Source organism: Protopterus annectens, chromosome 12.part0 (genome assembly GCF_019279795.1).
Source record: "Protopterus annectens isolate FY-2018-M chromosome 12.part0, PAN1.0, whole genome shotgun sequence".
NCBI classification, from domain to species: Eukaryota; Metazoa; Chordata; order Ceratodontiformes; family Protopteridae; genus Protopterus; species Protopterus annectens.
In genome coordinates this window covers 860956933-860979519 of record NC_056746.1, presented here as the reverse complement: position 1 = coordinate 860979519, position 22587 = coordinate 860956933, and the positions used below count along the sequence as shown (strand labels likewise).

The 22587-nt window shown below is 44.6% G+C and overlaps 1 protein-coding gene across 2 annotated transcripts in view; it reads left to right on the top strand.

The window, feature by feature from the left end:
* GID8 (GID complex subunit 8 homolog) overlaps positions 1–22587 on the top strand; it is a 444881-nt gene that overhangs the window by 272141 nt on the left and 150153 nt on the right. For both annotated transcript variants that reach the window (XM_044089903.1, XM_044089902.1), the window contains exon 2: positions 22415–22544. In XM_044089903.1, coding sequence (XP_043945838.1) covers positions 22427–22544 — 118 coding nt within the window. In that variant the 5' untranslated portion in view covers positions 22415–22426. The remainder of the gene's footprint in view (positions 1–22414; positions 22545–22587) is intronic.

Below are 22587 nucleotides of genomic sequence, written 5' to 3'. Positions count from 1 at the left end.
ACAATTGCAGTCCAGTTTGACAATAAGTCCGTTGTCTGGTACATAAACAGGGAGGGACCAAATCCTACCCCCTTTGTCGCGAGGCCATGAGAATTTGGCATTGAGTGATAGCTTCCAACCACTTTTTAATTGCAACCCACATGTCTGGGAGCTCTCACAACCCGAACGTGATGGCAAAAATCTTCAGCTGTTGGGGCCAGCCTTGCTGCGATCTTTTTGCTTCCCCTTCAAACAAAAAAATGCAGCAGCTATTTTGCCGTCTTTCCCCCAGACGGGGAGTCACCGAGAGATCCTTTGACTCACGATTGGCCCACAGCTCTCCTCTGTGCTTGTCCTCCGATACCTTTGATACCCCTGTTTCTAAGAAAAGCAGTCCGGTTGAGATGAAAAGTAATCCTCATTGCCCCTTCTGGCCTCGACAGGTGTGGTTTCCCTTCCTCCGGCCTCACCTGTTAACCTCCTTGGATCCTGGACAATTGTCAGGACTTAAAATCTCACCCACAAGGGCTGACTCCCCCAAATCTATCCACTCTCAAGCTGACAGCTTGGTTTCTCCACTTCTATTAGTCGCCAGGCAGGAAACCCTCTCCTCATCTGTCCGCACTATTATTCTGGCCTCCCATAAACCATCCACCAGAAAACTCTACAGAGACGCATGGAAAAGATTCGCTATCTGGTCTAATAATCAGATGCTAGATCCTTTTTCAACTCCTACAGCTGCTATACTTCAGTATCTTTCTGAGTTGTTTGACAGCGGGGCATCAATTTCTACTATTAGAGTCCATTTAGCAGCTATTTCCAATTTCCATAATGGCTCGCATGGCGTTCTTCTGATCTCCACCCACCTTTGCAAGACCTTTCTCAGAGATGTTCATCGTGCATACAGCTGCAGTCATAACAGATGGGTTCTCCTGCCGTCAGGCGGGTCCTCGGTCGGCCGAATTCCAAAGTCTAGGTCTGGCATCGGTTGTCGTCGCTTTCTTTCCTGACGTCAGTGCGACAGGGGTATATAAGACACAGCCGACGCCATTTTCTTCAGTCTTTCTTGCCCCAGATGTCAGGTTCCCCCAGAAGGAAGGCAATATATATATATATATATATATATATATATATATATATATATATATATATATATATATAAAAGAAAAAATATATATATATATATATAAAATATATAATCATGCATTGTAATATAATCAAAAACCAGTCTTTTTTGCCGCGCGGTGCCCAAAGCAGAAGCAGTTCGCAAGTGCCGGTCGGCCAGCTCCTGAAATTACGAAAATTTGGAAACCGAAGTCTTCTTTAAAGCTAAGTACCCCGTTGGAAACTTTTCTTGCCTCAGACCGATGTCAGACAAAGTTAACAATTGTATTTCTTGTGGGAAGCAAATACCGCATAAGGATTTCCATTCCCTCTGTATACCTTGTTTAGGCCCAGACCACGACGTCTCGGGCTGTCGCTTTTGTGCTACTTTCAATAAACGCACTATTAAGCGTCGGGCGGAGTTCGCCCAGCACTTTTTTGGTAAAGCTTTTGATTATAAAATGTCATTGGAGACTCCGACTACCGTTTTGTCCAAAAAACGCAAGGACAAAGACCAACAAGCGAGGCCCGCGGTCTCCACCGACACCACGCCAAAACCGACTACACGTGGTCCAGTTCTCAGCGAGGCGCCTACGCAACCCCTGACTACCGACGACACTTCTCTGGCGGTGTCTTCTGTAACTGAGACCGCAGGTGCCTCGGCCCATACCCTGACTACAGCTACCGAAGCCACTGTGAGTGTTGAGCCTCTTAATGTGGACAGGTCCACTTCCACCCATGGTGTCTTCAGACCCTCATCTTCCTTTTCCATAAAGGCCTTTACTAAGTCCAAATCAGCCATGCATCCCAAGAGGCCTGTTGCACAGGGCCCATCTCCAGGTCCCATGCCTAAAAAGCAGATGCTCAAAATGGCTGAGGATTTAATTACTCTTATCAGGGCTTCCCAACCCCCTCCGGACAAGAGACCCAGAGTGGAGGAAGATTCTCCCTCTTCTGACCAGGGCTCCATTATTTCAGAACGTTCTGATGAAGAGGAACACTCGTACACCCCTTTTGAAGATTTTGATGCAGAGCAGTCCATTCCTTCTGCATCTCCCCCAGAGGATTTTTCTTTCGGGGAAACCTTGCATACCTTGAAGGGAACACTTCCATTGGGAAGGCCAAGATTTTTCAGACTCCAAGAAAAGACTTAGGGAATTTCTTTTGCTACCTCAGCACAGACCTCTGGCGATTCCTCCTGTCTTGGACATACTTGATGATGTTTACTCGGAGGCTTGCCTTAATCCGGATTCCCTGCCTCCTGCCCCAGTCAAGCCTGATAGGTACTACAGAGTTCCTAACTCACACCAATTTCTTTACAAAAGTCATAATGCTGACCCTGAAACAATTTCTCAAGGCCCCAAGGGAATGAAGGCCTCTACTGCTAAGAATCCATTACCTTCCGAAAGAGAGTCTAGATCCTTAGAAAGGTGGGGAAAAAAGGGTATATACCTCGGCCACCCTAGCCATGAGGGCCTTAAATTGTCAGTTCCATATGCTTAAATATCAGCAGTTTCTGTTATCACAATTAAGGAATAAAATGTCACAGCCTGAACAACCAGATTTGAAGGAGTTGCAGGATATGATGCATAGTGCAGAACAAGTGGGTAAACGCACCTTACAATGTGGCTATGATGCTCTAGAGGCCTCAAGTAGAGCTGCTGTTACAGGATCAGTCATTCGTAGACATGCCTGGCTTAGGGAACAAACCTTGCCTGATCATGTTAAAGCTAAACTACTAGATGCTCCTTTACAAAAGGATGTATTATTTGGTACTAATTAATGCTGAAGAGATACTACGGAAAATGGAAGAAAAAGCTAAATCTATGCAAACTGTCAAAGCTTTTCTACAGGTACAACCACCACGTTTTAGCAGAAATTGGCCTTCAAAAAACTGGTCCTTTCCAACCACGGACAAACCCCAAAGGGGTAGATACAGGCGCACAAGGGGCAGAGGGCAATCTCAAGGATCATATAGAGGCAGACAGTGGCAAACTCCAGCACCAAGAGGTGGCGAAGACAGTGCACAACAATACAGGAAACAAACCCAATGACTTTCCCCTTTGCATGCCAAGCAAGTCTCAGCTGGCAGCACCCTTGGGAGGAAAGCTAGCATTATTTTCAAAAAATTGGCATATTATCACAACAGACAAATGGATCCTGGACATTATAAACAGAGGCTACAGATTTCATTTTCACACTCTTCCAAAAATGAGAGGCATGCCGAACCTGCCACACAATCAAAGGGCAGAGGCTCAAATACAAATTTCAAAGCTCATGGACATGAAAGCTATTCAAGAGGTACCTACTCACGAACAGGGTCAAGGTTTTTATTCCAGACTATTATTGGTACCAAGGAAGGGAACCGATTGGAGACCCATTTTGGACTTATCCATCCTAAACACATTTCTACTTGTACCAAAATTCAAGATGCTCACCTTACAGCAGCTTCTTCCCATGCTGGGCAAGGAGTCTTGGCTGGTAACATTGGACCTCAAGGAGGCATACCTGCATGTCCCAATCAGACAAAGCTGCAGAAGATACCTCAGATTTCTTGCAGGTTCAATCCACTATCAATTCTCTGCATTGCCCTTTGGCTTATCTACTGTGCCCAGAGTATTCACGAAATGCCTGGCATCAGTAATTGCCTACTGCAGACTTCAAGGGATACAAATTTACCCTTATTTGGACGACTGCCTGATCCAAGCGGACAGCAAACACATACTTCTGGAATATCTGGCTTATGTAACACGGTTATTGAATTCTCTGGGATACACAGTCAACAAAGAGAAATCCAGGCTAACACCATCTCAGAAAATAATTTTCCTGGGTGCCAACTTGGACACAAACACCCAGATGGGCCTATCTTACGCCAGAAAAACAGGGGCAACTAACTCAGTACTTCAAAATACTAGCAAATTGTACCAGGCTAACTGCAAGGAAAATCCTGCAGGCTCTGGGCTTCATGGCATCTTGCATTCTTCTAATCCCATGTGCAAAGTTGCATATGAGGAAACTTCAGTGGTACCTAAAAACCTATGGTCTCAACACAGCCACAGTTTGGAAACAATAATACCACTAATCCCATGTTTGCAAAAGGAATTTCTATGGTGGGCCCAAGCATGCCAAACAAACACAGGTCTACCATTCTGCAAGCCTCAAGCAAATCAAGTCATCACAACAGACGCCTCAGACTACGCCTGGGGGGCACACATGACAGACCGGTGCATTCAGGGCAAATGGTTCCAAAAGGAAAAGCACCTTCACATCAATCGAAAGGAAATGCCAGCAGTGATAAATGAAATTGCAGCATTCAAGGACCTCCTGCATCCAGGGCAATTATTGATAAGAACTGACAACACCACAGTAATGTGGTACATAAACAAACAAGGAGGAACGCATTCATACCCCCTGTGCAGGCTGGCCATGTCACTTTGGAACTTGGCTCTGGAGTGGCAAATCGAACTTCAAGCACAGTACCTGCCAGGTTTGGAAAACACGCTGGCAGACAATCTAAGCAGAAATATGACAGACCCGCACAAATGGAATTTGTATCCTCAAGTGTTTACAAAGATAATCCAAGCGTGGGGAAGGCCAGACATAGATCTCTTTGCCTCCCACAGGAATCAATTGACAAAATTCTGCTCAAGGACATTCCATCAAAAGGCCTGGAGAGTGGACGCCCTTTCTTTCAGTTGGGCAGCACAGACAGTTTACGCCTTCCCACCTTTGCCTCTTCTGCCCAAGGTGCTCTTGAAAGCAAGAGCAGACAGACCGAAGATGATACTGATTGCTCCAGACTGGCCAAGACAACACTGGTACCCACTCCTGAGGAGCCTAACACATTCTCCTCCCTGGACCCTACCTCTAATGCCTCTTCTACTGACTAAGCACAGCTACAAAACTCTTCACAGTCAGCTGAAAACACTCAATCTGGCTGCATGGAAAATTCCTTAACACCACAACAGACCCTACTCACCAAGGAGGTGCAGGATGTCATTTTGGAGGCCAGAAGGCCATCTACTAGAAAGGCTTACTCCGCAAAATGGAAACGGTTTTGCGCTTGGAATGAGAAAAAAGGCCAGGATCCTAGAAAACTGAATTTGCCTCAGATATTACAGTATCTAGCTGAGCTGTTGAACAGTGGACTTTCATTTTCCTCCATCAAAATCCATGCCTCAGCCATTTTTGCAGAATACAACACTGATCCACCCTTATTCTCTCACCCACTCTTAAGACAGTTCCTCAGAGGGGCTAAGAATATAAGACCTCCAAGGAAACAACCAATACCAGCCTGGGAGCTTAATTACATTCTAGAAAAATTAACATTGCCTCCCTTTGAACCAGCTGCCTCCACAGATTTGCAATATTTGTCCTGGAAAACAGCTTTCCTTCTGGCCATTACCTCAGCTCATAGGGTTTCGGAACTACAAGCCCTCATGGCTGTGCAGCCCTTTCTCATCTTCCATCAGGACAGGGTTTCCCTACGAACCAACCCGTCATTTATGCCTAAGGTAGTATCCAGGGTAGCTTTAAATCGGGCCATTCACTTACCTACCTTTTACCCCAATCCTCAAAACAAAGGGGAAAGGCTGCTACATTCCTTAGACATCCATAGACAGCTACGTTACTATTTGGACAGAACAAAGCCTTTCAGGAAATCAGAACAACTCTTTGTGTCTTATGCTGTAGGAGCTCAAGGGAAGCCATTTTCCAAACAGACAATTTCAAAATGGATAGGCCACTGCATACAGTTTTGTTACTCCTTTCATGGTAAATCTGTACCTGCAGGCATCAGATCCCACGCCACAAGGGCCAGAGCTACCTCTGCAGCCTTCGTCAGAGGAGTCCCTACCAAAGATATTTTGGAGGCAGCCACTTGGAGTTCTGTGCATACCTTCACTAAACACTACCACCTACCTTTATACTCCAAAACTAGAGCAGGCTTTGCCACTGCTGTGTTGCAGGGCATTCTGGCTCCTCCCAGTTCCACCTAGTGCCTACCACCCTGTGCGTAGCTTTGGGATTCTACCCATCTGTTATGACTGCAGCTGTATGCACGATGAACATAGTACAGTTTTGTACCTACCATAAATGTAGATGTTAGAGTGCTAATACAGCTGCAGTCCAGGTTTCCCTCCTTCCCTTCTGGGTACAGACCTAGTGGCTAACTCCTCATCTTACAACTTGATTGGGTTATCCTTCTATGGTGTATTTGCTTGCACAACTGTTTTTTGATTATATTGCAATGCATGATTATATATTATATATATATATATATATATATATATATATATATATATATATATATATATGTATATTGCCTTCCTTCTGGGGGCACCTGACATCTGGGGCAAGAAAGACTGAAGAAAATGGCGTCGGCTGTGTCTTATATACCCCTGTCGCACTGACGTCAGGAAAGAAAGCGATGACAACCGACGCAGGACCTAGACTTTGGAATTCGGCCGACCGAGGACCCGCCTGACGGCAGGAGAACCCATCTGTTATGACTGCAGCTGTATTAGCACTCTAACATCTACATTTATGGTAGGTACAAAACTGTACTTTTTCCATAGCAGACCTCCTATCGGGCAACCTGTGGAGACATAGAATCTCTTTCTAGTTCTACATTCTCTCTCTCTACCCCCCTTTGAGCCTGTTGCGACATGTGATCTTAAATTCCTGTCATGGAAATCATTGTTTCTGGTAGCGCTCACATCAGCCAGGCAGATGTCTGAGTTACAAGCCTTATGCATCAGGAGCCCATATCTAGTCTTCCAAAAGGACAGAGTATCCTCTCATACTAACCCATCCTTTCTCCCCAAAGTGGTGTCCGACTTCTCTGTTAACCAGTTCATTGAGCTCCCTGTGTTTTTTCCAAATTATTCCAACAAGGGAGAATACTGTCTACATTCATTGGACGTACATAGTCTTGTCCAGGTAGAAGCGTAGTTGTCTAAGTCCTTCCACAAGTCGGACCAACTTTTCATTTCCTTTTCCGGTCCAAGAATGGGATGTGCTGTATCAAAAGTTACTTTCTCAAAATGGCTCAGAGATTGTGTTACCTTTTCATACTACCTAACGAACGAATCTAAACCTGTTCATATCAAAGCTCATTCAACTAGGGCGAGTGCAACTTTGGTTGCCTTTCACCCCACGGCTTCCATGGATGATGTTTGTGCAGCAGCCATTTGGGCTAAACCCCATACTTTTATCAAGCATTACAAATTGGATTTGGTCTCCAGGGGAAAAGCGGCCTTCGGCTCTATGGTTCTCAGGAATGTTCTTCCATAGAGGCCACCCAGGTTCTCCAAGTAGCTTGGATTCTGTCCCATCAGTGATGAATAGGAAGAAGATTAACAACTTCAGATAAAGAAGTTATGTCTTACCATAATGTTCCATCTGAGTTGTTGATCTTCTTCCAGTCATCACACCCTCCCACCGTCCCCCACCAAAGGCTCCTGGTGGATCTTCTGGGTCCTTGTGGTGTTTCAGGGTTTCTGCGCAGAAATGGCCTCTGTTTTCTCTTTCTTCTATATGTTGAATGTAAACTCGATCTGAGGTAACTGGGAGAAGGGCATTGTGGGTAGCAGCTTAGCTTGAGGGTTTTTTTGTGTATGCGAGCTTGGTATTAAGCCGACTCTGTTCCGTGGGCTCAGAACCAAACTCATCAGTGATGACTGGAAGAAGATCAACAACTCAGATGGAATGTTATGGTAAGACATAACTTCTCTTTTCTTGTTGCAGTTGCCTCTGTTAGTGCTTCTATCTTGCCAAACCACCATGTTTAATTTTTCATAAAGAGGCAGTAGCTTTAAGAACAAATTCATCCTTTCTGCCAAAGTGAAGTAAGTCTAAATCAGTTGGTTAAATTGCCAGTTTAAAAAAAAAAATTCTCACACAAAGGGGAGTATATACTACATGTTAGATTTTAATCCAGAGCTCCGATTTCTATTTTTATAGGACCATGGAAGGATAATGGAAAATCTCACCATTTGTGCATATCCTTTTCCATGTCAAAGTTCTATCTAAGTTGTTGTTGGAATTAATTTCCTTTGTTTAAAATAAACTGGGCTTGCCTTTAAATGCAAAACCAAGGGCTCACTTTACAAAGAGCAGTGGCTGCTTCTATGTCTTTCATGAAGAGAGTTGCCATTGATGACGTTTGTGCAGAAGCAACATGGTCCACTGTCCATACCTTTGTATCCCATTATAAATTGAATGTGCAGTTCAGGTCACTTTCTGATTTTAGTTCCATCATTCTCAAGAGTGGCCTTCCTTGATGTCGCATGGGTGTTCATATTGGGAATTTCTCAGATGAAAGTACATGGCATCTGATATGAAAGGTATGTACTTACCATAACAATAGATCCCATGTTGTCTCATTTTTGTCTGGTTCAACATCCCTCACTCCTTACCCCTTCCAGTATTGTCATTGGCAACTTCTGGGTACTGGATACAGCTCATCTTGAGACCCTGTCTGAGCATCCTGCATGCTTTGCCTTCCTATGGGTATTTATATCCGTTTGCATCTATGTGCTTTAGTTTAGTTTGTCTAGATAAAAGCTGGAGATACCTGCCAATCTATTTGAGGTGCTTTGATCGAATGGAGGGAATTATGGGTAGGAGAAGTCACAGCCTGGGATCCGCGGCTTCATAAAAAGGTGCTGAGATCGGATGTGACTAACCATAAGTTGAACTGGACAGAAATGAGACTATATGGATCTGTTACAGTAAGTACCTAACATTTGTTTTTGGTGGATGATGGCACTGCCTCTGACCCATTTGCCCTTTGCCACTAGGGAAGAAGTGAGCTGTAGGATTCTTGTCCATGGATTCACATTTAAGTAGCGTGGCCAAGGAGGTGGTAATCTGAGTAGTCCATGGTGGTAGGGGGAATTCCTCATCATTTCAACTGAGTGTATAATGCAGTCTTTTTTTTGTTTTTCTCATGAATTGTTTAATCTGATGTTGCTAATCTTCATTCATTCCGGTACTGATGGGTGTCTGTTCCATCCTTGTAACCGAGTCGGCCTTATAACAAGCTCATGCTAGCCAGAAAACTCTGGAACTAAGCTTTTACCTATAGTGCCCCTCTCCCTGTTACCTCAGATCTTGTTTGCCACGTAGCCGAAAAGCTGTGTCAAGCCAGCTCTCAGCTAAGTACTTTAAAGTTTTTTGATATTAAAACAATTTTATGAATAATATTCCTACCTTTTTCATTTGCATACCTTTCCACAGTCTATCGTTAGGTTACCCATTATTTAACACTCTCTTTTTCAACTATCTTCTCTGTAATCCTCAAGCTCCATTGGTGGTACGGCCTTTTTCCCTTACTCTCGGAGGTAAAATTTTGAATACCATTATTGGTATTTCCCCCTCCTTTCCTTCTTTCTCTTAAAAAAAAAAAAAAAAAAAAAAAAAAAAAAAAAAAAAAAAAAACTTTCCTCTCTTTCGTATTGTTTTTGGTTAATTTGAATATACTGTTTGTGCACAATGTCCGCGAAAAAAGGAAAGTCTGGTTTCAAACAGTGTGACCAATGTGGTCACAAGATGCCAAATTGTGACTCACATGTGTCTTGTGTATATTGTTTGTGGGTTCCTCATCTTTCAGTCCAACCTCCTTGTACCATTTGCCAAGGGTTCATCTCTCGAACCCTTAATGATAGGAAACAATAAGTTGATTTTGAAGGGCCTCTTTAAGTCACCCTTCTCAGAGGCTATTTCTGCATCAGAGGGCTCACCACCTCCTAGAAAAGAGCATGAAAAGAGACTGCATTCGGTTCCTTCTTCACAGTCGGATGATTAAAAAAAAAAAAAAAAAAAACAGGAGCCAAGGCAAAAAGTACTAAAATTGACTGTGTCGGCTCCAGAGCCGAAATTAGCTTCTACGGCACCATCTACAAAAACTATGTTGTTGGCACCGACTGTTTGTAAGGTACCGATATTGCCTAAATTGCAAATTTTTGCCTCTGTGCCATCTTTAAAGATTCTAACGTCGACACCGATCATGGCACCAACCATATCCATGACAGCAAGCTTGCCTACAGTGTCTGTCCCATCCGGCTGCGATACCAGGCATTCCTCCCATACAAGTCTCCAGTCTCAATGCCATGGTGCCGATGGACTACTCTGCACGGACCCGATACTCCCCTACGGTGGATCCTTTCTTGGGGCAACAGTTTAGCTCTTTCTCAGAATGGCTTGAATCCCTGTCGGGGATATCTACAAGAGCGACCAGGAGCCTCTCGGAATTAGATGTGGTGCATCTTGTAGACCAGCTGCTGACTGCTAGAGAGATTGCTACACCTTCCAAAGCTCCCTTCCCATCTGGGCTTGGGAGTCTATCTCCATGGGCTCCAACTTATACTCGTCCTTTGACCTCCTTGCAGGCATTGAAGTTCTCTGCACCGACACCCTTTACGGTCCCCATGCCTTTGGTTCCACTGGTGGATCTCACCGTAGTCCTGAAGCTGACTCTTTGGCCTTTGACTTGTTTGGAGCTGGGCCTTCCCCAGGATTGGGACTGGAGTGCAGGGTCCGGGGTGCCTGGTACAGCACCGTTTTTTTCTACGATGCTGTCTACCACGGTTCCAGGAGTCCTGATGGTACCGGGCCTTCTTGGGGCTCCGCCCTTGGGAGTGGGTTAGTCGGAGCAGGGTGTGACCCCAGTTCTGAGGTTGTCCTTCTTGGTTCCCAGCTCCCATCCCTCTTCGGACCTACTTTCCCGGTGATGGAGAGGGCTCTTGCCTCTGTAGGCAAACCTTCGGCATTGGAACACCAAATATGTCCATCTGAACTGTAGCGGACACAGACCACCACATCAGGACATCGAGCACAAGAGCCTCGGGGGTACCCTACCGCAGGGTGCCCGCTCTTCTGAGTCCTCATCAGAAACACCCGCTGAAGAGATGCCACATAAGAGGATGTGCAAGAGGAAGCACGTGGACTCCCCTGAGGAATCCCTTACCGAGGATACGAATTATGATGAAGGGGAGGGGTCCCCACAGTCACCCCCTGATGTCTCCTTTGGAGATATCCTGGAAATCCTGAAACAGAGGGGTGACTGGAAGTCCACCAACCCTTCCTCTAAGGAGTTTGTATTCCTGCAGGCCTTTTGTGCTCTGCCCTCTACTTCCTGGGTGACCCCGCCTGTAGTTAAGCTGGTTCATCTCATCGTGCAGCTCGCATGGAGGAGTCTTGATACTATTGAGCCAATCCCATGGAGACCAGACAAATTTTTATCCCCTCCTGAGCAACATCCACACTTCCTGTAGATGCTATGGTGGTGGTGGCTGCCACTAAGGTGGAGCTTGGTGAGGAAAGCCAGACTGTCCAACCCCCAAACAGAGGGGAGTCTTGGGCAGTGGACTAGTTAGGGAAGCAAGTGTTTGCATCCTCAACCTTTGCTGTTAGGTCTTTGAACTACCTGGCACATTTCACTAGGTTTCAGAGAGACTTGGTTTCTGAAACCTTAGCAGGAGCAGTCTCTGACAAGGTATGTGACAAGATTGCCTCGCAGCTTGCTACCCTGGAATCCATATCCAATTCCTCCATGCTTTTGATTTCCCATGCTACTGAAGGCATGGCTAGAGAGGCGGGTTCAGGTGTTATGAGACGTCACACCTGGATGCGCCTCTGTGACTTTGCGGGCACTTTTAAGTCTTCCTTTCTGAACACTCCAGTGGAGGATTCTTCACTTTTTGGCCCAAAAGTAAAAACACATTGGCCAGGTGTGAGAAGGACCGCAAGACCCTGTCTGCCATGGGCATACATTTTTCCACCCCTCAACATCCCTACTTGAGGAGCCAGAGGAGTGGATAGATGTGGCACAAGAAATCTCCGGGTCCTTTCCGTGACGCACATGGCGATTTTACCCCCTGGGGCAGAAGGGGCAACTCTTCTGGAAGGCGCCCCTACAGAGGCAGAGGGGGTCCGCGTAACCAGGGGTCCAGTGATTCTTTCTCTGGACACCCTTATCAGTGCTCCTGAGGAGCGGCTTGATGTTCATCGTGTTACACTGTTGCAGTCATTACACTTGGGCTATCCTGCCATCACGCGGTTCCCCAGTCGGCCTGAGTTCCAAAGTCTTGGTCCGGCGTCGGTTGCTGTCACATCCTCCCTGACGTCAGTACGACAGGGGTATATAAAATGCAGCCAATGCCATTTTCTCCCGTCTTTCTTGCCGCGCAATGCCCGAAGCAAAAGCAGTTCGCAAGTGCCGGTGGGTCGTCTCCTGAGATTTGCATTCCGAATCCAGAACCGAAGTCTTCTACAAAGCTAAGTACCCCGTTGGGGAAACTTTTTCTTCCCTCAGGCAGATGTCAGTAAAAGTTAATAACTGTATTTCTTGTGTTAAGCAAATAACTCATAAGGATTTCCATTCTTATTGTATCCCATGCCTAGGCCCAGACCACAACGTCAATGGTCGTCAGTTTTGTGCTAGCTTTAACAAGCACACTATTAAACGGTTTGATTTTGCCCGACATTATTTTGGTAGAAAATTCAATTATACCATGCCGTCGGAACTACTGATGACCGGAATACATAAAAAGCGTAAAGACAAGGATAGGCATCCGAGGCCCAAAACTGACAAAGCCTCTTCTAGGCCAGTCGCCGGTTTTCAGCGAGGGGCCTTTGCAGCCCCTGACCACCACTTCTGTAGAACCACAGGCTGTCTCTGACTCCCACGTGGAGATTGCTGGGCCTTCGGACGCATAAATTATTCAGCCTACCGAAACTAACCCTTCAGAGGGATCCGCAGTAGATGAACTACCCGCAGCTTCAGAGGGTGTTTTCAGACCTACTCAGTTGAGCATTAAACCCTCTGCTAAGTCTAAGCCTCCATTAAAAACAAAGAAACAAATGCAGCATTCTCCAGGACAGGCCTCCATGCCTAAGAAACAAGTGCTCAAAATGGTCGAAGACCTAATCACTCTGATCAGGGGGTCCCATCCCCCTCCTGATAAAAGGCCTAGACAGGATGCAGACTATGACTCATCCGACCAGGTCTCCATCTCTTCAGATTCATCCTCAGACCTAGGATATTCTTTACCCCCTTATGAGGATTCTGATGCTGAGTAGTCAATTCCATCAGCTTCTCTGCCTGAGGACTACTCCTTTGGGGAAACCTTACATACCATGAGGGAGCATTTCCATTGGGAAGGCCAGGATTACTCATAATCCAAGAAAAGGCTCAGAGACTTCCTTTTATTACCTCAACACAGACCCCTTGCTATTCTGCCAGTGTTAGATATTGTGGATGATGTGTATACGGAATCCAGCTTAAATCCTGATTCCTTACCTCCAGCCCCAGTTAAACCTGACAGATACTACAGAGCCCCTGACTCTCACAAATTTCTGTACAAAAGCCCTGTTGCTGACCCAGAAACTATTTCTCAGGGACCCAAAGGGGTTAAGGCCTCATCAGCCAAGAATCCAGTTCCCTCTGACAGAGATTCTAGAGCATTAGACAGATGGGGAAAGAAAGTATATACGTCTGCAACTTTAGCAATGAAAGCCTTAAATTGCCAGTTTCACATGCTAAAATATCGGCAATTTTTGATGTCTCAGTTGAAACAAAAAATGCTTCCAGATTCAGATCCTCTTAATGTTAAAGAAATGCAGGATTTATTGCATGCAGCTGAACAAGTGGGAAAACATACTTTGCAATGTGGTTTTGATTCTTTAGAGGCCTCCTGTAGAGCAGCAGTTACAGGCTCTGTCATTAGAAGACATGCTTGGTTAAAAGAACATATGTTACCATATCATGTTAAAGCAAAATTATTGGATGCACCTTTGCAGCAGGATGTGTTATTTGGAGTTAAGGCAGAAGAGGTATTAAAGAAAATTGAGGATAAGGCAAAATCTATGCCAACGGTGAAGGATTTCTTACAGGTTCAGCCTCCTCGATTTAGCAGAAATTGGCCGACTAAGAATTGGTTCTTTCCAGTTACAGACAGACCTCAAAGGGGCAGATACAGACGTCCAAGAGGCAGAGGCCAACCACAAGGTCCTTACAGGCTTCGACAATGGGTTGCATCAGGCCAGAAAGAAGGGGAAGACAGGCCCCAACCATATAAAAAGCAGCTCCAGTGACTTCCCACTACAGCTGCCAAACAGCTCTCTCTTGGCAGCCCCCTTGGGAGGAAAACTGGCACTTTTCTATCACAATTGGCATATGATCACCAAAGACAAATGGGTTCTCAACATTGTATCTCAAGGTTACAGGTTCCACTTTCACACACTGCCAAGGTTAAAAGGAATGCCAAATCTGCCACCAAATCAATAGGCAGAGGCTCAAAAACAAATTACAGCACTCATGGATAATAAGAGCTATTCAAAAGGTACCACCACGGGAGCAAGGACAAGGATTTTATTCAAGACTCTTTCTGGTTCCCAGAAAGGACAAAGCCTGGAGGCCCATTCTGGATCTTTCTTCTCTAAACACTTACCTGGATGTTCCGAAATTCAAAATGTTGACACTACAGCAGCTTCTTCTCATGCTGGGCAAGAAAGCTTGGCTCGTGACCTTGGACGTCAAGGAGGCATACCTGCCATGTCCCTATCAGACAATACTGCAGAAGATACCTCAGATTCATAGCTGGTTCAGTGCACCATCAATTCTCTGCACTGCCCTTTGGCTTATGTACTGCGCCCAGGGTCTTCACAAAGTGCCTGGCACCAGTAATTGCATTTTGTAGACAGAAAGGAATTCAAATTTATCCTTACCTGGACATCTGCCTGATTCAAGCAGAGAGCAAGGACATTCTTCTAAAGCATCTGGCGTTGGTAAAAAAGTTAAGTTGCCTGGGGTACACAGTAAACTAAAAGAAGTCAAAACTAGTGCCCTCACAGGAGATAATATTCCTGGGTGCCAGCTTGAACACAAAGGCCCAGATGGCTTATCTCACGCCAGACAAGCAAGGACAACTGACTCAATACTTTCAATTGATGGCAACAAAAACCCAACTCTGCAAGAAATATTCTGCAGGCCTTGGGTTACATGGCATCTTGCATACTACTAATTCCATATGCCAGACTGCATATGAGGAAACTACAATGATACCTAAAGAATGCATTGTCTCAACACTGTCAAAGTTTGGAAACAGTTATACCACTAATTCCTTGCCTTCAACAGGATTTTCGATGGTGGGATCAAGCTTGTCACCTCAACAAGGGACAGCTTTTTACTCAACCCACAGCCAGGCAAACACTGACAACAGATGCATCGGATTACGCCTGGGGAGCACACATGGCAGGCAAATGTATTCAGGGCAAGTGGCCTGCAGAAAAAAGGCATCTTCACATCAATCAAAAAGAGATGCTAGCTGTACAAAATGCCCTTATAGCTTTCAAGGACTTGCTGCATCCAGGACAACTACTACTAAAGACAGACAACACCACAGTTATGTGGTACATAAACAAGCATGGGGGCACTCACTCCTACTCCCTCTTCAGACAAGCCATGACCTTGTCGGAACACAGCTCTAAACTATCAACTTCATCTGCAAGCACAATTCCTGCCAGGAGAGAAAAACACACTGGTAGACGACTTAAGCAGAAACATCATGGATCCCCATGAATGGGAAGTGAATCCACAAATATTCAGAATGATAACCCAGAAATTTTGGAGCCCGGACATAGATCTGTTTGCATCCCCAATGAACTGCCAGCTACAGAAATTCTGCACAAGGAGTTACCATCCACAAGCATGGAAAGTGGATTCTCTCTCATTCAGCTGGAAAAACCTACAAGTATACGCTTTCCCACCACTACCTCTCCTGCCAAAGGTACTCCTAAAAGCCAGGCAAAAAGAGCCAAAGATGATCCTGATTGCACCTGACTGGCCACGCCAGCACTGGTACCCAATCTTAAAGAACTTAGCACAAGGACCACCCTGGATTTTGCCTCAAATCCCACATCTGCCGACTCAGCACAACAATCGGATACTACACAGCCAGCTAAAGACCTTAAACCTAGCTGCGTGGAAGATTCCTTAGTCAAGCAAGCAATGCCTCTCTCCAAAGCTGTTATCATTCTGGAGGCCAGAAGGCCTAGTACCAGGAACACCTATTCGGATAAATGGAAGAGTTTCTGTGCCTGGAACCAGGCTCACAGCCTTGACCCTCTTGTCCCAAACATGTATTTATTTATTTATTTGCATTTGTTAACCGGGTTGGTCCAGCTGGGTAAGAATTACCCTTTTTCAGTGGAGACCCGAGGGGAAAAGCCCCAAACAGACATAGAAGTACATACGAATAGAGACAAATTAACAATATTACAGAGGAAAACAATATTATGGGTACAATGGATAAGAAAAACACAATGAAAGTTTGAGAATGAGTAAGGTAGGCCAGAGGCATGCATGCAAAAGATTTATGAAAAGGTGTTCTCAGATACTACAATATTTAACTGAAATGCTGGACAAAGGCCTCTCCTTCTCATCCATGAAGATCCACGCCTCTGCCATCTCTGCTCATTACAACACGGATCCACCAATTTTCTCTAATCCATTGCTAAGACAATACCTCAGAGGGGCTAAAAACATAAGACCGCCCCATAGAGCACCTACTCCAACTTGGGACCTCAGCTTTGTTTTGGAAAAATTAACTTTACCTCCTTTTGAGCCAGCTAACACAGCAGAATTAAAATATATCTCTTGGAAAACTGCTTTGCTCCTGGCAGTAACATCAGCACGAAGAGTTTCAGAATTACAGGCATTAATGGTAGTGGAACCATTCCTCATTTTCCACCAGGACAGGGTGTCTTTAAGAACTAACCCTACATTTATGCCAAAGGTGGTATCTAGTGTGGCTCTAAACCAAACTATTCACTTGCCAACTTTTTATCCAAAACCACAGAATAAAGGGGAGAGACTACTGCATTCTTTGGACATTCACAGGCAGTTACGCTTCTACTTGGACAAAACCAAAGCTTTCAGAAAATCTGAGCAATTAGGGAGCACAGGGAAAAGCCATTTCAAAACTATTTCAAAATGGATAGGACATTGTATATGTTTCTGCTATACACACCATGGGAAACCTGTACCTAGCAGCATTAGATCTCACTCCACCAGGGCAACAGCCACTTCAACTGCCTACCTCAGAGGAGTACCTACCAAGGATATTTTGGAAGCAGCAACTTGGAGTTCTGTGCATACCTTCACCAAGCATTACCATCTGCCTCTATACTCTAAATCCAGAGCTGGCTAAGCCACTGCAGTGCTGCAGGGCCTTATAGCCACCCCTAATGCCTTATAGAACCAGCCACCCTACCTCAGCTTTGGGATTCTACCCAAGTGTAATGACTGCAGCAGTGTAACACGATGAACATAGTGCAGTTTTGTACCTACCATAAATGTAGATGTTGAGTGTATTACACTGCTGCAGTCCAGGTTACCCTCCTTCTTACTTGCTGGTACGTACCTATGTCTTCTACCCTTTACTACCTATGGGGAGTATTTGCTGGTAGCTGAAAGTTGTTGTTTGCTTTTTTTATGTATATTTTATTAGCAATTTGAATTGCCTATCTATTTGGGGGCAGCTGACATCTGGGGCAAGAAAAACTGAAGAAAATGGCGTCTGATGCATCTTGTATACCTCTGTCGGACTGACGTCAGAGAGGAGGCGACAGCAACCATCGCCAGACCAAGACTTTGGAACTCTGGCCGACTGGGGAACCGCCTGACGGTAGGATAACCCAAATGTAATGACTGCAGCAGTGTATACACTCAAACATCTACATTTATGGCAGGTACAAAACTGTACTATTGCTTTCCTCTGGGAGCAGTCTGGGGGGAATGATTTTCCCTGCACTTTTCTGCCTGGCTAACAATAACTACAAATTCTTGGGTGCAGCAGAACATAACCAGAGGTTATCACGTCCCATTCAATCTTTACCCAAAGTCTTCAAGACAAATTCCCGACGTTCCACCTGGTCAAATGGAAACAGCAGCTCAGGAAGTACAAAACTTGCTTCAAAAAAAGAGTCATCCAGACAGTCCCACCAGACCAGATAGGATCTGGATTCTACTCAAGATTCTTTTTAGTGCCAAAAAAAGACAGGGACTGGAGACCAATTCTAGATCTCAGCATCCTGAACAAATTTGTCAAACAGGAAAAATTCCGGATGGTCACGGTTTAGTCTATCCTTTCTTGGGGAAAGATGATTAGATGTTCTCAGTAGATCTTCAGGATACGTATTACCACACACAAATTGACAAGCGCTCCAGAAGATTCCTTCGCTTCCAGCTAGGAGCCAGTCACTTCCAATTCTGCATGCTGCCATTTGGACTCTCAACAGCTCCCAGTTGTTTGCCAAGTGCATGGCAGTAGTAACAGCTCACTTGCAAATTCAAGGATTCCGGGTGTTAACATATTTACACGATTGACTCCTCACAGCCCCCACCAAGCATCTACTGGAGATAGCTCTAAACTACACTCTCAAACTAGCAGAATCCCTGGGGATCTCCGTAAACTGGGGATAGTACAACTTGATTCCTTCTCAAATTTTGGAATTTATAGGGGCAGTTTTCCATACACATGCTTGCCTTGTCTCTCTTCCGGACCACAGATTACACAGGACAAGATCCCAAATCCGGGTGATACTGTGTCAAAACTTAGTCTTTGCTCAGGCGGTTCTTCAACTCCTGGACTTCATGGCAGCGTCAGTTACCATAGTGCCCTTAGCAAGACTAAACATGAGAATTCTCCAATGGCTCCTACTGATAGTGGCATATCTTGCACCATCCATTGTCTTTTCAGATGCATATAACTCAACGAATGATGCAAAGTGGATCTGATGTGGTGGATGAAGCCAGACGAAGCGCTATGAAGTCTCCCCTTCTGCCCACTTCAGCCCAGAGCCACGATGACCATGGACACTTCCCTGATAGGTTGGGCTTTACCAAGGGAAGACTGTCCAAGGCACTTGGTCAGATATAGAGGCCAATCTGTATATCAGTGTCCTAGAACTGAGGGAAGTGCTTGTAGCTTTGCAAGCATTTAAATCCATCCTTCCATCAGGGACAATTGCTGTGCAGTCCGACAACATGTCAGTAGTCTGGTACATCCAACAAACAAAGAGGAAGCAAGCCCTACCAGTTGTGTTGAGAGGCCATGAGACTTTGGCAATGGGCGATAGCTTCCGACCACTTTCTGATAGCAACGCATATTCCTGGGGTTTCTAATGTGATTGCAGACAAGCTAAGCAGATTTATTCTACTGCCTCATGAGTGGTTCCTCAATCCAGTCGTGGCGGTGAAGATTTTCAGCCGCTGGGGTCAGCCCTACTGTGATATTTTCGCCTTCCCACTAAGCAACAAATCCCGCAGCTACATTGCTCTAATCCCTACCAAAGGGGGAATCTCTGAGGGACGATCTGATACACAATTGGCCTGTGGGACTTCTGAATGGCTTCCTTCCCTTCCCCTTGTTCTAAGGAAGGCCCTTTGTCTGAGAAGCAAGGTAACCCTCATTGCCCTTTATTGGCCATGACAAATATGGTTTCCCTTCCTTTGGGCCCACCTAGTACGCCAGCCCTGGATTCCGGATCCAACTCCGGAACTGATCGCGCATCCGCAAGGGTTGCTGCATGTCAACCTTCCCAGTCTGAATCCGACACCTTGGTTTCTCCACTTCCGGTAATAGCCAGGCAGAGTAACTTTACCTCTCCTATACGCAATATTCTTCTGGCTTCACATAAAACCATCCACCAGGAAAATCTGTCAGCAAATGGAAGAGATTTCTTATTTGGTCCTAACAAAAGAAACTAGATCCTTGCTCAGCTCCTGTTACGATGGTTTTAAATTATCTGTCAGATCCTCTACAGTCAGGAGTGGCAGCCTCCACAATTAGAGTCCATTTGGCTGCAATCTCAAGCTTTCATGAGTGTTTCCAAGATTTATGCTAATCTCCCATTGTCTCTGCAAAACCTTTTTAAAACTGGTCTCGCACATCAGAGCACCTTTCAAGTAACTGATTGACCCTTAGAATTTAACACTAGTGCTACACTCTCAACACAACCACCTTTCGAACCTGCAGATTCTTGTGATATGAAGTTTTTGGCCTGGAAGTCACTGTTTTTAGTAGCCATACCTTCAGCTAGACGCATATCTGAGCTTCAGACCTTGTGCATCAAACATCCTTATAGGATCTTTTATAGAGACAGAGTATCACTCTGGACTAACCCCTCCTGCCTTCATAAAATTATCTCAGAATTGACAATTAACCAGATGATTGGCCTTCCTGTTTTTTTATTTATTTATTTTCAAACTATTAGAGTAAAGGGGAATACTGCCTTCATTTGTTGTATGTACATAGACAATTACATTTTTATCTGCACCGAACAAAACCAGTAAGTAAATCAGACCAGTTGTTTGTGTCTTTCTCTGGTCTGAAATTGGGTGATCTTGTTTCTGAAGTGACCTTATCTAAGTGGTTGAAAAACTGTATATCCTTCATTTGCCAACAGAATAAAATTCCTCTACCGAGCAAGGTCAAAGCACCCTCAACCAGATCAGTGGCAACTTCTGTGGCTTTTCATTCAGGGGCTTCAGCGGATGATGTTTTTGCAACTGCAACCTGGTCTACTCCCCATACCTTTATTACTCATTACAAATTGAACCTGGTGTCCAGGGGAAGAGCATCCTTTGGTTCAATGGTACTCGGGAACATTCTTCCGTAAGGGCCTCCCAGGACATAAAGTAGCTAGGGACTTTGTTCCCATCAGTAAGGAATGAATGAAAATTAACAACCTCAGATAAAGAAGTTATGTTCTTACCATAACATTCCATCTGTGTTCATCTTCATTCATTCATTACGTCCCACCCACCTTCCCCCTCCAGAAGCTCCTGGAGGATCAGATTGAGTCCTAATCCTGTTTTAGGGTTTCTGCTCAGAAAACACCTCTGCTTTCCTTATCACAGGCAAATTCAATCTGAGCTAACAGGGAGAGGGGCACTATGGGTGAAAGCGTAGCGTGAGAGATTTTTGGCTGGCACGAGCTTGTTATAAAGCCGGCTCTGTTCCGAGGACGGAACTAACACCCATCAGTAATGAATGAATGAAGATGAACAACACAGGTGGAATGTTATGATAAGAACATAACTTTTTCGAGCCTATAACCACACCGGTAATGATCACCATTCTCAGATATCCAGATTCAGCAGCCAGAATCAACTTTACTCAAGCCTCTCAGTGAATTATAAAATTCTAAAAAAATAACCCCAGCCAGGTACCAGCTTTGCAAATGGAGCACCTGCTGAAGATTAGTTTCCAGAAGCACAACACTAACTGTCCTGTAGTACATGCTTTCTAAGTGAGCTTTTGATATTGTGTGTTAGAGGAAGGCACAAGTGATTCAGAACAGGGGTATCCTAATGGTGGTCCTGTGGTTTTGGATACCACAGTTACGCAAAGAATATCGCCTGTGAAGTTGACATATTTCATCAAAACCTAATTAAATTCATGTGTTCATTTGAACAGGATTGAAAGTGAACTGAAGTGGGAGGCAAAACCCCCAACACCTTATCATAACTGTTACAATCTTTTCCAGGGATGCCTAATAATAAAACTGCACTGTTTGGGTATGTGTTAATTGACATTGATTTCACAAAACAAAAAGCTTTACCCAACATGTACTATTTTGGCAACCAGCTGATGAAATTATTACAGACCTGGAACAGAGGAGAGAGAAGTTACTTTTAAAAAAGATTTGTGTCTTATCCCACATTTTCAAAACACTAGTCATTTGATTAAAGATGTCTTTGTAGGACATTAACACTTATCCAGCAAGCTTGTAGAGAGAGGTGGTACAGAAGAGGCTGCTCCTTCAGGTGACTCAAACTAATGGTTATACAAAGTAACTCCGTTATTCAGGAACTTTTGTTCACAGACATTTTTAAGTAATTAAAATTGTAATCTAGGTGTAGTATGTCTTCACGGACCTCTGAAAGATCTGCTGTTATAAGTACCTTAAACTGCTGTTGTTCTACCCAATGTAGTTTACTCTTACTGAATGTTTGCATAATCTTCACCTCCATCAGCACAAGGCTGTATTGGCCTGCAATTTTTATTTTCTCTTTTGCCAGTTTGGAAATGTATTTAGACATGTACAGATTCTGTAGAAGATGGAGAAGGGAGATCAGTGTAGTACACAACAACATAGCAATGATTTCTTAATTTATATACATATATAGTAGCATATCTGAGAGTGTTCCAGTGCTCTTTTTGTGTGTAGTATTTTATGGCACACTGTTTTGCAGGTGAATGTATTCTGTATGTTTATGTGAGTATTTATTGATGTTAGTAATGGTCTGTTTCCTATGTAGGCACTTTACAGAATGAGTTATGCTGAAAAGCCTGAGGAAATTTCCAAAGATGAGTGGATGGAAAAGCTCAACAATCTGCATATCCAGAGAGCAGACATGAACAGACTCATTATGAACTATCTGGTAACAGGTAAGACCTTGAAGTTTGTACTTTCCTTTGCATTGTTTCGTCC